This window comes from Morone saxatilis, unplaced genomic scaffold (genome assembly GCF_004916995.1).
Source record: "Morone saxatilis isolate NCDOM2014 unplaced genomic scaffold, NCSU_SB_2.0 Contig9, whole genome shotgun sequence".
Classification (NCBI taxonomy): Eukaryota; Metazoa; Chordata; class Actinopteri; family Moronidae; genus Morone; species Morone saxatilis.
In genome coordinates, this window is record NW_023340268.1 from 9,134,145 (window position 1) to 9,150,957 (window position 16,813).

Here is a 16,813-nt window from a genome sequence, read left to right on the forward strand (position 1 = left end):
CCTGCACTCTAAGGATTTTAAAGCCTCCACTCCTTTAAACAGGATGCATCACATCTATCACATTTATGTGACTTGCTCAAGACATACGTATATTGGTGGTGTGTTAAATAGCAGCACACACTAATGTTAATACTGTACACTGTGTTTTAAGTAACACACAAGGTCACGTACTTAACTTTGTTGAAAGTGTCACATCTTTTTGAGAGCATATGAAGATGGATTCAGTCATCTCTACAGTACGAGAGGACGTTGTTTATAAGACAAGGATTTCTAAAGTCTCTCTCTCTGGATTAACTTCTGCTGATGTTGACCACTTTTCATCCCTAGGAGTCATTACTCTTTCTTTTAGTTTTTAGTATGTGTGTGTCTGCTCACCAAGCTTGAATATATTGAGTACTTTTAAGCCAACTGGAGCACATTGCATCACTTTAGAGTTGAGCTGTTTAAGTCTATTTACAGTACAGTATCTATGGCTGACTCCAAGGTATAAGGTTAAGGCATTTGTCTCGGGTAGTTTAAATTCCTGCTGGGAGATGGTTAAAAGTAGACCGCAACAGCAAACATTTGGAAACAATCCTAACAAGCTTTTAGCATTTAAACTACAAACAAATGAGTCTGGGCGAATAATCAAGTTTATCTCTCCACTATAACAAAGTCACAAATGATGCGAAAGTAATTTCATTGCTATAATGACTTGTATAACTGCCAAGTAAGAAAAGTTAATGATGATATCTAAGGAATTCAGCTCAATACGCAAAATCGGCCTGTATGCAGATGATTTGTTACTGTTCTTACAGCACCCTCCCATCATTGTTTCTTAATGGAAGCAACAGCTTCTCGGAATAAATGTGTTTTGCACACATGATTTTCTATACTTATATAAACAGTACATAACCTTCATCAGTGTTTTGAGTTTGCTCCGTTGTCATGGCGATGAATGTGAACATGAATTTAACATGAGAGCTTAGTAGCTAAATAGCACTTTTAGGACTTCTCGTGTTGGCTTAAAAGTTAAGCCTCAAAAGTTTATGCTTGACCCCAAGAAATACTAGTTTGAATATTTTTTTTGGCTGTTTGTTATGGTTGAAAGTTTCACAAAAGCCAAGAAGTACACAATTTTTTTAATCTAACTGCTATTTTCCAGCTCAAGAATGATCTTACTTAATCTTATGCTTAATACACTCAAACATGTACATAGAAATGTCTCATTTTCAGCCCTAAATCTAGATTGCAAAACTCATTTATATATAGTCAAGACTAATACAACACTAACACCTTTTGCCTTTTCTTCTGCCACTCAGACCCCAGCCTGTCATTCATTCATCCTTTTCAACCAATGGAGAGCCTTCTCACCAACATCAGCTCCACCTCCACCACTGAGCCCATCCTGCCCCTCTTAACCCCTGATCCAACTAACTGCAGCACCTGGGACCAGCGATGGGGGGCACCATACCTGCATAGGTTAGCCCACCTGGATGTGGAGCTGTACCAAGACTTCTACGCTGTGTGGGTCTCTCTCATGGTAAGTCAGGATACCAAAAGTCCACTTTTCCACTCAAAATAAATGCTGATTTAATGATTATCATCACTTTTAAACATAAGATAAGAAAACATATTATTTAAAATATTTATTGCAGTAAACTAGACTTTTGTCAAAATACGTTGTGGTGTCTTCCTTATCCTGTTTAGGGTTGTGAAGAGGGCTAAAGGCAGATAAAAAAATACCAAAAAATTGGATTCAAGAGAAAACACTCATATTATACTTTTTTTTAAATTGTTATCAATTAAAAAAAAGTATAATATGACTTTGAAGTACAGCCATGTAGTGCCAGTGCTCTCCACACAAACAAGAAAAGTGAAAAACTAAAAATCTCCCCAAACTGCTCTTAAGAAAAACACCGAACCCTGAAATCCTCAGATTGACTCTGCATGACTATCCTCCATTCGTCCCCGCTGCAGGTGTGTAACTGTCTGATGCTGGTGGTCGGTGTGATCCTCAACAGTCTGGCTCTCTATGTCTTCTGTGGGGCCTCCACCCACTCCTCAGCCTCTGTGGTTTACACCATAAACCTTGCCGTAGCTGACCTGCTGGTGGCGCTCTCGTTGCCCGCTCGCATCGCTCTGTACCACAGTGGAGGGAAATGTGTGGCCTGCTCCTACGTCCACACCTTCAGCTACTTTGTCAACATGTACTGTAGTATACTGTTTCTGACCAGGTTGGTGGGTCCCTTCTTCATTCAACACTTAAAATGAATATCTGCAGAATATCTTTTCTCTTTGACTCTTCCTCATTTCTGCCCCTCCTCTCAGTATCTGTATAGACAGATATCTCGCTGTCGTCCACGCGTCCAGTACTCTCCATCGATGTAGGACCACAGGGACAGCCAAGTGTGTCAGCGCCACAGTTTGGTTCATTGCAGTTGTGGTCACCTACTCTTTCCAGGTGAAGACACACGCACCACAAACACAACACAAACACATAAATACATAGATAGCTCTATCTCCCCTTTTCTCTCCCAGATAAAATTTGAGAAAATGCTGTTGTTTGTTGTTCTGCAATGCAGACCACTTTTTTCGGTAGTTGCTGCTCCTTATTAAAGGCTTTAGCTACAACAGTTAAAGGTAATATGAAATTCACAGCCTATTAATGTCACACTAGAGCACCAGCATACAACTAGGCACTACAGCCAACCAAAATCCATTGTCAAAACCAGTAATTTTATCTAGCAGATGACCATAAAACCCACACACAAAAAAAAAAACTTAAACCGTTGTTGTCTTTCAATAATCACCAATGCTGGTTTGATCGAAAGCTGTGAAAAGTTTCACAAAACGGGCTCCAATGGAGGTCACGTAGCTAATCCTAAATGTGTCAGTGAAAGTACGTCCACTAAAAGTGCTTGTTTTTGCCATTGACAGGCTCAGATTTTGTCTGACAACATTATGGAAAGTATCCCTACAGACATAGACCTTTTGTTTAACCAACCCTAACCCTGTTAAAAATATAACTTTCTCTAATCCAGAATTACACATAATATCTTTAAATTAGATAGTGGGTATCTACTGCCTATGCCAACTTCACATGTATTCAGTGTAATAATAATAAAACAAAAAGGTGTTTGTATATTTGGAAATGCACACTGCTTCATTTTAGCTGAGGATGTTTCCAAGGAAAGATCTTCTAGGTCTGTTCAGGGGAATTTGGTACGATTGGCAAACCCTAAACAGTGTAAACTTAACCCTAAAGACCTATTTATGATGTAAAATGTTTAGTAGAGCTTGTTGGGAGAGTTACAGTGACTAGAAGGAGTCGCAGCCTGGGAGGCCCACATCAGGCCCAAAAATTCCCTACTAAATAGGTCACCATGTGTTTAAAACAGCAACTGTGAAGCTGTGACTTGGCTAGGACAGTGGTTTCCAACCTGTGGGTTGGTACCCCACAAGGGCTCCCAATGTTAATCTAAAGGGATTACAAGATGATATAAGAAATAAGAAAGAAAAAATATGTTGGTTACACAAAAGTTAACTTAAATTTGGTCTTTTTTTGTGTGAAATACTCACATATTACATTACATGATGATAACAATAGCTTCCTTCAACTCCAACACTGAAGTCGCTAAATATTTGGAGGCAATGTTGCAGAGTAGCATAAAAGTCATGTAACAAATGTCTGTCTACAAGAAGTAATTAAGTAAAGTTATATATTACTTTCGTGTGTTGTGTGACTTTAGACTGCATTGCATAGAAGCAAACCAGACTTGTGGAAATGTTGAGTATTATAACTTAAAGTAGAACAAGCACTGGAAGACTTGATGTGTTGGGCTCTCTCTCCTGCTGTCTACAGACCACAGCGTTGGAGTTCAGCTCCTCCTGTGTGCTCCTCCCTGCCCTCTTCTACCTCACCATCCTGGAGTTCCTCCTCCCCCTGCTGGCCGTGGTGGGCTTCACTCTGCGCGTTGCCTGTTTTCTCTCCTCCAGCCACGGCCTGATGCCCCAGCAGAGCCGGGCGAGGAGGACACGTGCTGTCAGACTGCTGGCCACCGTCCTGGTGGTCTTCACCATCTGCTTTACACCGTTCCACATCCGGCAGGTGCTGGTTTACTTCAGGGTCAAAGTCGGAGAGGAAGGGCTAGGGCAGGGTGCGGGGCAGGTACTTGCCTATCACATCACAGTTACCTTGAGCAGCCTGAACAGCTGCCTGGATCCAGTGGTTTACTGCTTTGTGACAGACAGCTTCAAGAGAGTGTGGAGGACGAGGAGGAGGGGAGCGAGGGAGGGGGACGGCGAGGCAGGGCACACAAGTGGGGGAGAAGGGGAAAGGAATTCAGTGAATAAATATCCAGGTACAGCACTGGCAATAGCTCACAGCGTGGCCACACTTACCTTCACCAGCACTCCACTCTCTGTGGCCAACATGAAACAGTCCACTTAAAAGACAGGTGACCCCCTCAGCAGCTGTGGATGGAGCAGTCCAGAGACTCACCAAGAGTGATGGATGGAACAGATACAGAGAGAGATTGAGAGGCTGTAAAGGAACTAAATTAATTAAATTAAGACATCAAAAAAACTGAAATGAACACAAGTATACACTGCAAACTTCTCTTCATGATAAACAAAAAACAAACACTTCAGTGGCGGCCTCCTTTCATCCATCCTCATCCCTTTATCTCTCATCTTTCCGTCCCCCTTACCTTGCTTGGATGTTGTCCTGAGACTAATGAGAACAAATACTGGACCACAAAAGGATACTGATGAGCTTGTATGAGAGACCACAGGCTTTATTAAATTGTGATGTTAAAAAGATAAAAAAAAAATGTTTTCCTAAGATCTTGAACAGTAGTAGTAGTAAGAGACGTATTAATTTAACTGTATGTTTATTATTGAGGTCCAGAGAGTGATTCAACTGGTCTGTATTATATTGAGAAGTGTCTCTAATCAGTCCCTACAGGATTTTGTGGCATTTTTTAAGGATTGTTGCAGCCTAAAATGCTTAATTAGCAACTTGTGGGAAACTACAATGATTGGTCAAATTTGTGCAAAAGTTGCAGGGATTGGACATGTGATCATCATGTGATATAGTTTTTTTTCTCTTTTTGAAGTTAAACGTTAAATTTTTTTAAATCATTTAGGACATTGTTCACTGTAATTAATGTAACCACAAAACTGCATCGACCTCGGTTCAGTTCCACCAAGTGACCTTTGTTGTATGTTTCCTCTGTATCTTCACTGTAACCTGTCAAATAAAGGTTAAAATGCCAAAATGCAGATCCAGACACTCTATTGTTTGCTACTGTCTCACCATTTTCTCCCTATATTCTACCAGTATTACTGTGTTAAGCCAAAGTAGAAGTTGAAAACATTCAGAAAAATTACGTAATGACAAAAGAAAGAGTTTAAGAGCAAAACAACGGGACGGAGTCTTGAGTCAAAAGCTCTCTTCAGAAACATAAACACTTGTGACAGTTAGTCTTTCAAGTACAGTGCAGCTGTCTTTAATGGTTTTGTTTATAATTTTATAAGTGTCTAAATGGAAGGGTGTCGTCAGCGTCATGCAGAAAACTTAGCTGGAAGAGGTTCAGGGGAGGTTCACAGTATATAACATAGAGTAGATGAGACTTTTAATGTAGACGTTTGTGTGTTGTAGAAAAATAATTGTGCTCTTTTCTTATTTTTTTATTTACATAAATTTGGGAAAATACTGAACAAACTACAAATGGCCACTACTGATCGTTCTTGGCTTATCATTTCTTACTAATGTTTTTTTTTCTTTGCAGTTATGTTTCAATACGTTTCTCTGAATTGTAGTTATCTCTTAGATGTAAATTTGTTGTTTTTTATTTTACAACCTGTGTAAATAAATTCAATCTTGCAGTATAATACAAGTAGAGGTGTCTCTACAGCTGCTGTTGATGCGCTTTAATACCTCTCTTCCCACACATCTATTTATCAGTAATTACTTTTAATTATGGGATTTACTGAGACACGCCCCTGCCCATTTACTCTAACAGTTACACTACGTATGACATCATATTACAGTGAATCATTTTGCACAACAGAAAGCCACTAAAGACAGCTTGATTGAATCAGTTTGTTTGATTTGTTCCACCAGAGGACAGTGTCTCACCACAGCAGCAGACTGTCTGTAACTGCAGGGTACAGAATACTGATTCATAATGAACTGCAACAAATCAAATATATACCTGATTATAATTTTATAATTTTACTGTTCAGGCACATAGCTGAAATATCCAGTTAAATATAAGAAAGTTGACCCGTGTGTGTTTCTGTGTGTTATCTGCTAAAGCAGCATGTGAACCATTTTCAGTGACTTTGTCTAACACAACATAACCAGAAGGCAGTTCTCTTTCAAAATGATCCAAAACCACAGTCTACATGTGTGTACTGAACCTTCTTTGAAGATAAAAATGTGGTAAATATGTGTGGAGAGGATTCGCTTTCAAAATGTTCTAGTTGTTATTGATTACATATTAGAGAAGAGCGGCTCAGTTTCACAGAGTGAGTCGTCAGTCACAGCGTTAAAGTCATTAAATTGAGTGTATTTCCCTTTAATCCCTCCAAAGGGGCAGCATGTCATTACAGCTCACTTCAAAATGTTCTGGCCCTGTAAGTTTATACCTCTGCATAAGTACGTTACACACATACACACACACACACACACACACACACACGCACACATCAGCTGGTCCTGCGGTCACATGATGAGTCTGGGTCAGACACTAGTTTCAGGTTCCTTCTCGGGTTTCTCTGTATGGAAAGAGAGAGGGGCCCTAACCCTGTGCATGAGAGAGAAATCTGAATCTGCAATCTTTTTTTTATCTTCCTCTCCTCTCTGAGCGGTCTGACCGCACAGCATCATGGGAAACCAGTCGACTGCTTTGAAGATGCTGAGTTAAGATGGTTTTTTTTCTCTTCCCCCAAAAATGAAAAATGTTGAAGTAGTCCTGAAACTGCAGACCTACAGGTTACTTCACCAGCAGTTACATGGATGATGACATGCAACACTCTCCATAGATATTATATTAAACATAAATACTCAGACCTCACAGTTTTTTGGTGTGCTGTAAGGTCTTTTTTGATTCATATTTTGATATGATCCTATGATATCCCCTCCTCTTAGAACAGTGCTTCCCAACCTTTTTCCTTAAGGGACTACTTTTCTGTCACTGAGTAAATTAATGACCCCTGGGTATGTCACATATTTTTGGGAATCACTGTCTTCGAGGATGCCTGGCCAATCCCAGCAGTGGCAGTGCTGGTGGGACTAGAGCATCTACTGGGGGTTACTGGGTACAGAAGACAGACTTTGGTCAATTTGCGTTCTCTGTAGTGAGGAAGTGCAATTCCACACCCACAAACATTACAGACTCTTTGCAGCCTGAAGCTCTGGCTGAAGTCAGCACAAAAATGTCACCGCCTTGTATTTATTATCATATTTATTATATTTATTATCTCACACTGATGGACTTTCATGTATTGTTCTGTTTATGTAGTGTTTTTTTTATTCTGTGGTTGTTTTTTCCTTTACCTGTTATCTAACTCTGGTGCAATTACTTATAACTGTGCGCTGTCCCTGCAAAAATAAACAAATAAAATGAAAATAAAAATAAAATGAATAATGAAAGGAGTCATTGTTGGTTTACTTCTGAACAGATTTTAAGGGTGCGTTCCATACAGTGTTTATCCAGAGTCCTACATATGAAGGCTCAAGCATATTTACAGAACATAGAGATATATACAGTCTTTATATAGAAAACAAAACTACTAACAAAAATAATCATCTTTTTTATAGCAGCAAAAAAGAAGAAACTAAAAGAGAAATACGTATATTTACATCTTTTTTTTTCAAATAACAAGGCATATTATATATAGTACACTGCGCATACTTGCTTTCCCATTCTTTAAGTATTCTTCTTGATTTAATCTCTATAAAGATCAAAGTATATAGGCATTTCTCTCCTCCGTCATTAACACACAGTTTACTTATAGGTAGAGCCACACACACACGCACACACACACACCGAGTCTGGCCAGGTTGGACTAACTGCATGGCCGCCACGCTGCTGCCACTGACAGCTGCTGGCTGGAAACATGAAACAGCATCACCACGTCGCCACATTCACCCCAATGTTTAGGACGGTGGAGCCAACATGGCTGCCACTGAAAAAGTGCAAAGGCCAAACTCTCATGTGTGGCTCTGCCTAGGTACACACACAAAAAAAGACATTTTCTAGTTGAGTTAAAACACCAGAACAGTAAAGACTCGTAAATAACCTCTGGTATTGCAGCCATTGATTCCAGAGTTAAGTGTAAACCAGGTGATTGCAAAGAACAGAGAACAAGAACCAAAAAACAAACACTGAGATGACATTTTGTAACACACTCTTGCCTTTTTGCTTTACATGTGAGCAGCTGTGAGACGACTTCTCTCTCTCTCTTTCTCTCACATACACACACATACATACAATCCAGTCCACTTCTGTAACATCTCTTGTAACAGCAAATATAATAGTTTTAATGTTTTCTTTTGGAACTAAGTGAAAAGTGTCCTTTATAGACAAGAAATCTAAAAAAAATAAATATCCACAGTTATTGTCTCTCTTCCTTTTGCAACAAACTTCTACTGTTTTTTTTTTTTAGGTTTTTTTTTTTTTAACTTATGTGCAAGTTCTGTGCAATGTCAGACCCCCCCATCCGAAACCCTCCCCCACCCCAGCTTGCTGAACATCGAAACAAAAATGATTTCGGCTGAAATCACTTCACATTCATTGACTTTTCTTTCTTTTTTTTTTTTAAACATTTAAGTCACAAGATGGAATCAAAGGTAAGAACTCAACTTCCCAGCAGGCCGAGCTGCTGTCTGAACATTCCAGAGTCTGCTGTAAAAAGGCTTGGGACATTAAGAACGTAAAACCCCCCAAAATCAAAAGACTTCCCACGGCATTGAGACAGAAACACTCAAGTTGCACTTCAAGTATTCGCGGCCTGGAGTTTTCTCGCCTACACTTTTAACAAGGAGTGTCTCTAGGGATGACACGCATCTTGTTTTTTCCCCAACACCTTCCATCCACCACCTGTATGTCGTGTTGAAAAAGCAACAAGATGTGTGCTGTCTGAAACTTTACTTGTAAATGTGCAAAAAAAAAGTTTTAAAAAAAAGTCACATGCTTGTTAAGAGTGTACTGACCCAGACCGAGCACAATGCTTCAGCTTAAAGAGTACATGTTGATTTTGTAGTTTTTTCAACACATTTAGGTTCAAACAAAAAGACACAAACATCCAGCCATGCATTAGAAAATACATCCCTGACCTATTAGGACAATAAAGAAAAAGAGCTTGAGTGATTTGTACAGAGTCATACTTTGGTGTTCCACACATGCATATTGCTGTTGTCGCATGCAAACCTCCCAAACCCAAAGTTTTTTTTTAAGCTTCATGTTTGTCCTTAAACTGAAGTTAAGTGTCCATTTTTATCCAGAATATGTTATTGCCCTAGTGGTTACAGAAGCCATTCAAAAACTCTGGCATCTGTACCTCTCCATCTTTAGTCATCGTCCCTGCTTCTTTTTTTTTTGTCCCAGAATCACAGGAAGCAAAATTCTCTCTCTCTCTCCCTCTCCCTCTCTCTCTCTGCTGCTCTGGGACTGACTGAATGTACCTGAAGTTATGGAAGGAATCTATTTTGTTAAAAAGACAGGGCACCCATCTCCAAGTGAAAAAAACAAACAAAAAAAACACATCACCAGTGAGTGAATTCTCTTCTAAAAAACGATTAAAAATAAGTTTCTTCACTAAATGCTTTTAATACACTCTAAAAATAAAACATTCTTTCATTACTAAATTAACGCACTGCAATTTTACATTTCGATTCCTTTCAATTTGCATGTTTCAGCTGATTGAGCTGAAAGGAAAACCAATCCACAACCTTTTTCCCCTGACAGGAAAGAAAAAAAAACACCCGGAGTTTTTGTTTCATCACCGCAAACAACCCTGTTCTCGATTCTCGCACAGTCCTCTTCCCCTCGGGTGATTAACGGAGGCCGTTATTGCAACAAAAGTTCTGATTTGTCAGAAATCGAACGACACAGTAAAATCTTTCATTTTGTCTAACTACAAGATGTTTTTTACATTGTCAAGCTATCGAAAACATTCCAAAGATTAAGATTATTTGATCTATATTCAATATCAATCAGCATTAATAAGAGTTAAGTTTTAATTTATACAACTTGCATGTATCCCGTCGTTTGTTTTTGATTATATATTTTTCGGATTAGTCTCATTAGTGCGTGTGAATGTTAAACAGGGTCAACGTAAATCTAAACTCAACAGTTTTACCTCCTCATCCACCTTCACACCGCCACCGCTTGCCCCTTATCAAACAGCAGATGCAGCCATTTTGCAAAAGCAATTTTGTTAAATTGGAGCATCAGAGGCATGTCTTACACCACTTTAATGTAATAATGACGTAATATATTCTGGTCATGGGCAAGCTGGCTTTGGGTGGTAAACTTTTTTTGTAATTTGGTCGATTATTGTTGATATTTTGCAGTTTTTTCAGAGGGTAAAGTTAGATTTTGTCAAGTCAACTATCAGTGAAGTTGTAGTTTTCATGACTGGAAATGAAAATTTTAGATTGTTGGGTCTGCAGGGACTCTTGAAAAATGTCAAACTGTAATATTAAGACATGCATTTCCAAATTTAGAACAATTCAAAGTTGTGACATTTTGGAAAATATGCTTATTTGCTTTCTTGCCCAGAGGTGTTTAGCTTAGCATAGCTTAGGGTAGCTTAACATAAAGACAGAAAACAGCTAGCCTGGCCAAAAGAAGCCAAATGTAACACATTCCTCCCCCACATCCAACTGTTTCCAGTCTATATGCTAACATAAGATAACCGTGAGAGTGGTGTCAGTATTCTCGTATAACCGTACATCTCTAAGCACCAAACCCAAAAAAGCATTTCCCAAATTGTTTAGTTTTTTTTAAGAAAAAACATTTCTCCAGTCCTCCTTTCATCCCACTACTCATCCCTCTCTCCTCTTCTAAACATCCATTCAACACACAGATGTAATGACTAAGACACTTAAACCAGGAACGTACATCCTCCATCGAGGCTCAAGTAACGAGCCTAAACCTGATATTACGGGCTTCCAACACTCAACACTAGCAGGATTCATTTTTGCCTCTCTTACATTATATAAGCCCTGGAAACACGATGCTTACTTCTCTATAACTTCTCTTCCAATATATGCAGGCTCCATTCTAATATTCTTGGTTCCCATTCTCTGACAATTACTGGTACAGTTACTGGATCCACTGGAGCAGAAGCCCCGTCTTGCTGGTGTCCTAATACGAACGAATCCAACACACTCAAAGAGGACTTCAACGCTTTTCTAACCTAATGCTATTTAACTATCAACAATGGCTCAGCTAATGTGCAGTTAGTGACAACGTGCTAATAGCATTTTCTAAAAAAACAACAACAACAAATTGCGCAAGAAAGTAGAGAGAAGGATAACAACTCCACATCTCTTTTCTCTGCGGTTTGGTTTCTCTCTTCTCTGCTCCTCTAACATGCAGCATGTAGGTTAGTCTGATTATTCAAAACAAACACAAGCATCATTCTGGGCCCTCAATAAATCATGAAAATAATATTTGGGATTTTAATGCCCTGTATACTCGCATATTGCATCTATGCTCCTTCTTTCCTGGAATTTCACTCGATACAAATCTGTATTTTTTGAGTCTCAATATACAGGCAACTTTATGCTCATGCTCTTAAATATTGTCAAGTTTGCCCTGGAGTGAAGGCTGAATCCAAAAAAAAAAAACACTTGCAATCATTTTGGGCACTCAGTATCAATCGTTTTCCCCCAGGAACCAGGCTTCGGGCTCTTAGTTTTAGACATTTCCAAAAGTCTCCAGAGTCTTAAAGCTACTGTCGCGTGAGTGCTGTAAAAAGTCCCACAAAGTTGAGTATGTCGTTGGGTTTATTTTGGTGAACATGATGCCTCCGCTGTAGAAGTCAACAGACACACACAATCTCATCCATCAGCTTTCCACACCACGGAGCAAAGATTCGATCAAGCCGATTCCACAGCGAGGAAGAATAATTTTCAGCATTTTTGAATGATTTGCAGCTTCGAGGACAAATGTTCATCGTTCATTATTTCAGTTGTTCATTCGATTGCGTTGACCTCGGATGAAGAGGTTTGTGTGCGTGTATGTATGCGTGTGAGTCCCCTGAAGTTTCCTGTCCAGGCAGCTGCTCAGTAGCACCTCCTAGAGGCCCTGAGAGACAGAGACAACCTTCTCCTTAAAACCATGAGCAATGAATTTCTCACTTGTGGACGACCCTGTCGGATCACTCAAATGTCCGTGAGGGTTAAGTGGAAGGAATTTCGGTGATGGCTGAAACAGCACTGGGACCAGAATGGGTTTTTTATGTGTGTACGGTAAGTTGGTCTGGTGTAACACTGGTCCCACGGCAGATTGAGTCGTTTTCTTTAGCAACTGAATCAGAAAAAAAAGCCCGTCAAAGCAGGAACGGACGCCGAGAGTGGAACAAACTCACGCCAGCACGATGAGGACGGCGGCACATCTTAAAGTGTTTCCATTTTAAAAGTGAATTTAGTCGTTTCTGCAGCAAAGCGTCTGTCCACTTGGCCGGCCAATCACAGAGCAGACTCGTTCTCCGTGTGACAGGAAGTGGTGGTGGTGGTGGCCTTGCCCTCCTTGTTGAGTTTCAGGAAGCTTGGTTTCTCTATTGCCACGGCAACAGCCACTTCGTTGCTATTGGGATTTTCCAGCGTTGTCAAGGCCCGTTTCTCCGAAGCTTTGGCTGAATCCCCCTCCCTGTCAATCACAATTAAAATCACAACCGTTAGTGTTTTGGCCTTAAAGGAATAGTTTGACAATTTGGGACACATGTTGGTTAGTTTGACTTAAAGACTGAAAACAGTCACAACAACTGAGCTTAAGAGGTGCTTGTAGACAATCTGTTACTTCTGGACAGCCAGTCTATTCTTTTACCGACAGCAGGTGACTGATAGCTTGTGTCCACATGTTTTCTGAGCACCATTGAGTTGTTCTCAATGAGGAGAGATATCGCAGCATGCGGCTTTTTAGAGAAAAAGGTGCTGCACCTGCTGGTGTCGTCACTGTTGGTCCTTTTCAGGCAACAAACTGTAAGTAATCATGCCTTAAATGGGGGACTTGTTACCCTGGTGACCAAGAAAATGGAGGAGAAGCTTGTTCTGACCATGTCTAAGCTGAGCTTTATGATGTGTCAGACAGAAATCATTAAAGATAAATGAAAATGAAAAAAGCAAAGAAACTATGCTGACAGTTCTCTACCACATTGTACAGTATTGGTCGCACTAGCTTCTCTGTCTCTCTCCTCTGCTTTTTCCCTACACACATACAGTACAGAGCGCTGAGAGTGAACCAGGTGAAGTCAAGGAAGTTGACGATAATTCGAGTAAAATGTCAGCGATTGTTGCTTTACACAATCACTTCACATTTGTTAAGCTAATAACGAATTGTAGGAAAAGATATTGCCAAGATATTGTTGTTGTTGTTGTGGACACAAGCTTTAAGACCAGGTGGTTTTCTTACCGGCTGTTTGGAGTTGGGTAAATGACCAGGAAGCAAGCGGTGAAGAATCCAAGAAGGGAGCCCCCAGAGGCCACCATGGGAATGACACGGACACTGCCGACAGCTTCCACTACAGCGCCCAGAGCTGAAGCCACCAAGATCTGACTGATGTACACCTGCAAAATTACAAAGGATTATTAACAACACACTCTTTTTAAATACTATCGCATACATGTAAGACAATGGCACGAAGATTTCCTTAAAACAACACAAACTCTCACCTGGCAAGATAAGATAGCGCAGTCGATGCCAAAGCCTCTCCGGGAGTTACCAGGACTGTGCTGGATGTACTGCAGGAGGCAGAGGAAGTCACAGTTAATGAATGCCACTGAAAGCTACATATTAACTCAATAGAAATACAGTAATAGCTCATCCTTATGCACATTGTTACCTGACATATCTTTAGCTTGCTAGCAATATCAAACAGAAGCGGTTCTTTGAGCTGTACTTTTGTACTTTACAAAACGCAGCTTAAGATTTTCAAGTTGAATATGTCTGTACCTCTTTTATTTCGTGATACTGCCCCAGCAGAGCATAAGGGCAATAGGAGATACTCATGGAGATGATGCCCATGCTGCTGATCATCACCATGGCAACGTACACATTAGGAAAGATTGCCATGACAGCGGTTCCTGTGGAGGGAGAAAAGAGAAGACAAGTTACTTATCAGCTGCTCACATTTATTTTTATTCCGTTCTATAACTGTACGGTGGTTCATACCGATGGAAAATGCAAGTGTCCCCAGGATGTAGATGACCTTAATGCTCAGGTCAAAGTTGTCGAGGTACTTCTGAAGTATGGCTGGAAAAAGGAAGATTGGTTGGTCGGGTAGTCCAGAGTTTAATGTTGAGACGTGTTATTCTTCCAAAATGTGAGCTTGTTTTCCCCAATGTGGAGATGTGTATACATGTGACAATATGCATTCCTATGAGCAGGTGTTGCTTGTGTGTATACCTGAGCATGTAGCAGCAGTCATGGCATATATGACCAGTCCCCAACATCCCATCTGAACTCCTCTGTGATAATTTTCCAACAAAGTAGAGTTAGCAGGAGCCTGAGAGAGAGAAAAAAATAGGGTTTAAGACAGAGTTTAGGGTTGAACACGACATATGAGAAGATCAGAATAAGAGACAAAGTCAAAAATAATCTGGCAAAAATACAATCCTGGAAACAAGGTTTAATCTGGTGGTCTATTATTTTTAAATAAATACTGAAACCATTTTAGGTTTGGTTTTGATTTATTTGCTTATTTTAGTCATTTTGGAGGTGTTTTTTCTGTTCTTCAGACAACAGATGATGATATTTTTCAGGCAAAATTATAAAATAAAATAATAATTAATCATAAATAATACATTTAAAATTAGTTTAGTTTCACATTGTCCTTGTCTCACTGTACAGTTTTAGACAAGCCATTGTGACATTAAAGTAACTGAATGTAGGGATAGTATATCTATATGTCTGTCTGAGTCTCGTACGGTAGGATCTCCATGGAAGATGACTTGTCCCATGAAGTCCGTGAAGAAGACAGCCTCGGCAATGATGGAGAACCAGGTGAGCAGGTGACAGGCGCACAGTCGCAGCAGCTCCGGAGGCATCTTGAGCATGGAGAGCCACAGCAGCCGCACGGTGGTCTCAACCTAAAGAGAGGAAACAAGATATAAACAACATACAAACATATTGGACACAAATGACGGGGCTAGATGGTGGTCATGGTTACAGGTTACCATCGACAGCAAAACCTTGAAAGTGTGTCACATGTGCAGCTCACCTCTCCCTCTTCGCTCTCTGTATCTCCACTGGAAGAGTTAGTGTTTCCACTGCGGTGCCTGTTTCTCTGTTTGCTCCTCCGCCTGTGTCTGGCCTCCACTTCGTACAGGTCGTTCATGCTGCGAGACGGCTTTATGAGAAAAGCGGCGTTGGCCCGGCGGTAGCGGTAGCGGTGGCTCCCAACTCGACCGTAGTAGGAGAATGTGCAGGACGGCTGGCGGTAGAAGGTGTGACGGTAGCGTGACTGTCGCATGGGGGCTCCAGTACTTGCAGCTGGAGTAATAGACAATAAATGACAGGTTCAGGGTAAGTAAGTTATCTTATTGTACAAAACTGACATTTTCAGCACTTATGGCTTTTATGTCAGTGGCCAAGAAACCAGAAACTTTGACACACTCTTAATAAATTAAAAAATCTAAATATTTCCCTCAAATACCATTTAAAAGTTTGATAGTTGGGGAAAATACGCTCATTTTCTTTCTTGCCAAGAGTTCGAAACCACTCTCATATCATTAGTGTACAGTAAATATGCAGCTGGTTAGCTTAGCTTAGCATAAACACTGGAAACAGGGGAAAACAGCTTGTCTGGCTCTGTCCAAAGGTAACAAAACATGTCTATTAACGCATTCTATGTCGTGTGTAATCCAAGAACCATGGCTTTCCTGGTCGGGAACAGTAACTTCCTGAAGTTTCCTGCTCCCAGCCAAGAAATAATCCCGCATTTTCATATTTAACAAACAGATATGAGAGAAAAGGGAAATAAGAGTATTCTACAATAGCAGTTAAAATAGAATTTAAGAAAATACTGTATAATTAATAATATTTATAATAATAATTACAGGTAATAAACACCGACCTTTGACCATTCCAGCGCGATGTGCCTGTCCTTTAGAGCTCAGCCTGTTGTTACTAACTCTATCAGCATTGGTCACGCTGGCTAACAGCCGCCCATTCAGCGTCCGCTGTTCATTGAGCTGGTTGTTCAGCAGCGCTTCTTGACCGTCGTCGTTCTCCATTTCCTGTAAGAAAGCCGAGAGGCGGGAAATCTTTGGGATGGGGCCGTGTGCCTGGTGGTTGTTGGTTTGGAGGCGGAGCAGGTCTTGACTTCCCGCGCTGCTGCTGCGTCGGATGTTGCCGAACCGGGGTGGCGGGGTGCTACGATTGGGGTTGAAGAAGGAGGTCGTAGGAGGTGAGCCGTGATAGGGTGAGAGGCGGTCAGCGAAGATGGACGGCTCGAGGTGGCACAGGAACAACGCATCGTGGTCCATGTGGTCCAGAGTGGCGTCCGCCATGGCGAGAACGCTGTCACTTTTACCTGAAGGCAGACAAGAGGGCTGATTAGGAATTGGCTGCCTATTCAATTTAGGATCCAT

The 16,813-nt window shown here is 40.6% G+C and overlaps 2 protein-coding genes across 2 annotated transcripts in view; one reads left to right on the plus strand and one right to left on the minus strand.

The window, feature by feature from the left end:
* Window positions 1–1,336: 1,336 nt before the first annotated feature.
* On the plus strand, window positions 1,337–4,432 carry LOC118343175 (G-protein coupled receptor 20). The gene is made up of 4 exons (XM_035681928.1): window positions 1,337–1,522; window positions 1,960–2,216; window positions 2,311–2,443; window positions 3,845–4,432. The coding sequence occupies exons 1-4, from the start codon at window positions 1,337–1,339 to the stop codon at window positions 4,430–4,432; spliced, it is 1,164 nt and encodes a 387-aa protein (XP_035537821.1).
* A 3,224-nt stretch (window positions 4,433–7,656) lies between these two features.
* Window positions 7,657–16,813, minus strand: part of LOC118342437 (solute carrier family 45 member 4) — a 34,105-nt gene continuing 24,948 nt past the window's right edge. Inside the window, exons 6-14 of the mRNA XM_035680978.1 lie at window positions 16,297–16,755; window positions 15,442–15,713; window positions 15,149–15,310; window positions 14,628–14,727; window positions 14,394–14,474; window positions 14,175–14,305; window positions 13,895–13,963; window positions 13,635–13,789; window positions 7,657–12,872 (exon numbers count right to left, since the gene is read on the minus strand). Coding sequence (XP_035536871.1) covers window positions 12,692–12,872; window positions 13,635–13,789; window positions 13,895–13,963; window positions 14,175–14,305; window positions 14,394–14,474; window positions 14,628–14,727; window positions 15,149–15,310; window positions 15,442–15,713; window positions 16,297–16,755 — 1,610 coding nt within the window. The 3' untranslated portion in view covers window positions 7,657–12,691. The remainder of the gene's footprint in view (window positions 12,873–13,634; window positions 13,790–13,894; window positions 13,964–14,174; window positions 14,306–14,393; window positions 14,475–14,627; window positions 14,728–15,148; window positions 15,311–15,441; window positions 15,714–16,296; window positions 16,756–16,813) is intronic.

What these genes read in the sequence shown, in the direction of transcription:
- LOC118343175 (XM_035681928.1), top strand. Translation starts at nt 1,337, where the DNA reads ATGGAGAGCCTTCTCACCAACATCAGCTCCACCTCCACCACTGAGCCC. An exon ending in CTGTGTGGGTCTCTCTCATG is followed by an intron (nt 1,523 to 1,959) that starts GTAAGTCAGGAT and finishes TCCCCGCTGCAG; the next exon opens with GTGTGTAACTGTCTGATGCT. An exon ending in AGTATACTGTTTCTGACCAG is followed by an intron (nt 2,217 to 2,310) that starts GTTGGTGGGTCC and finishes CCCTCCTCTCAG; the next exon opens with TATCTGTATAGACAGATATC.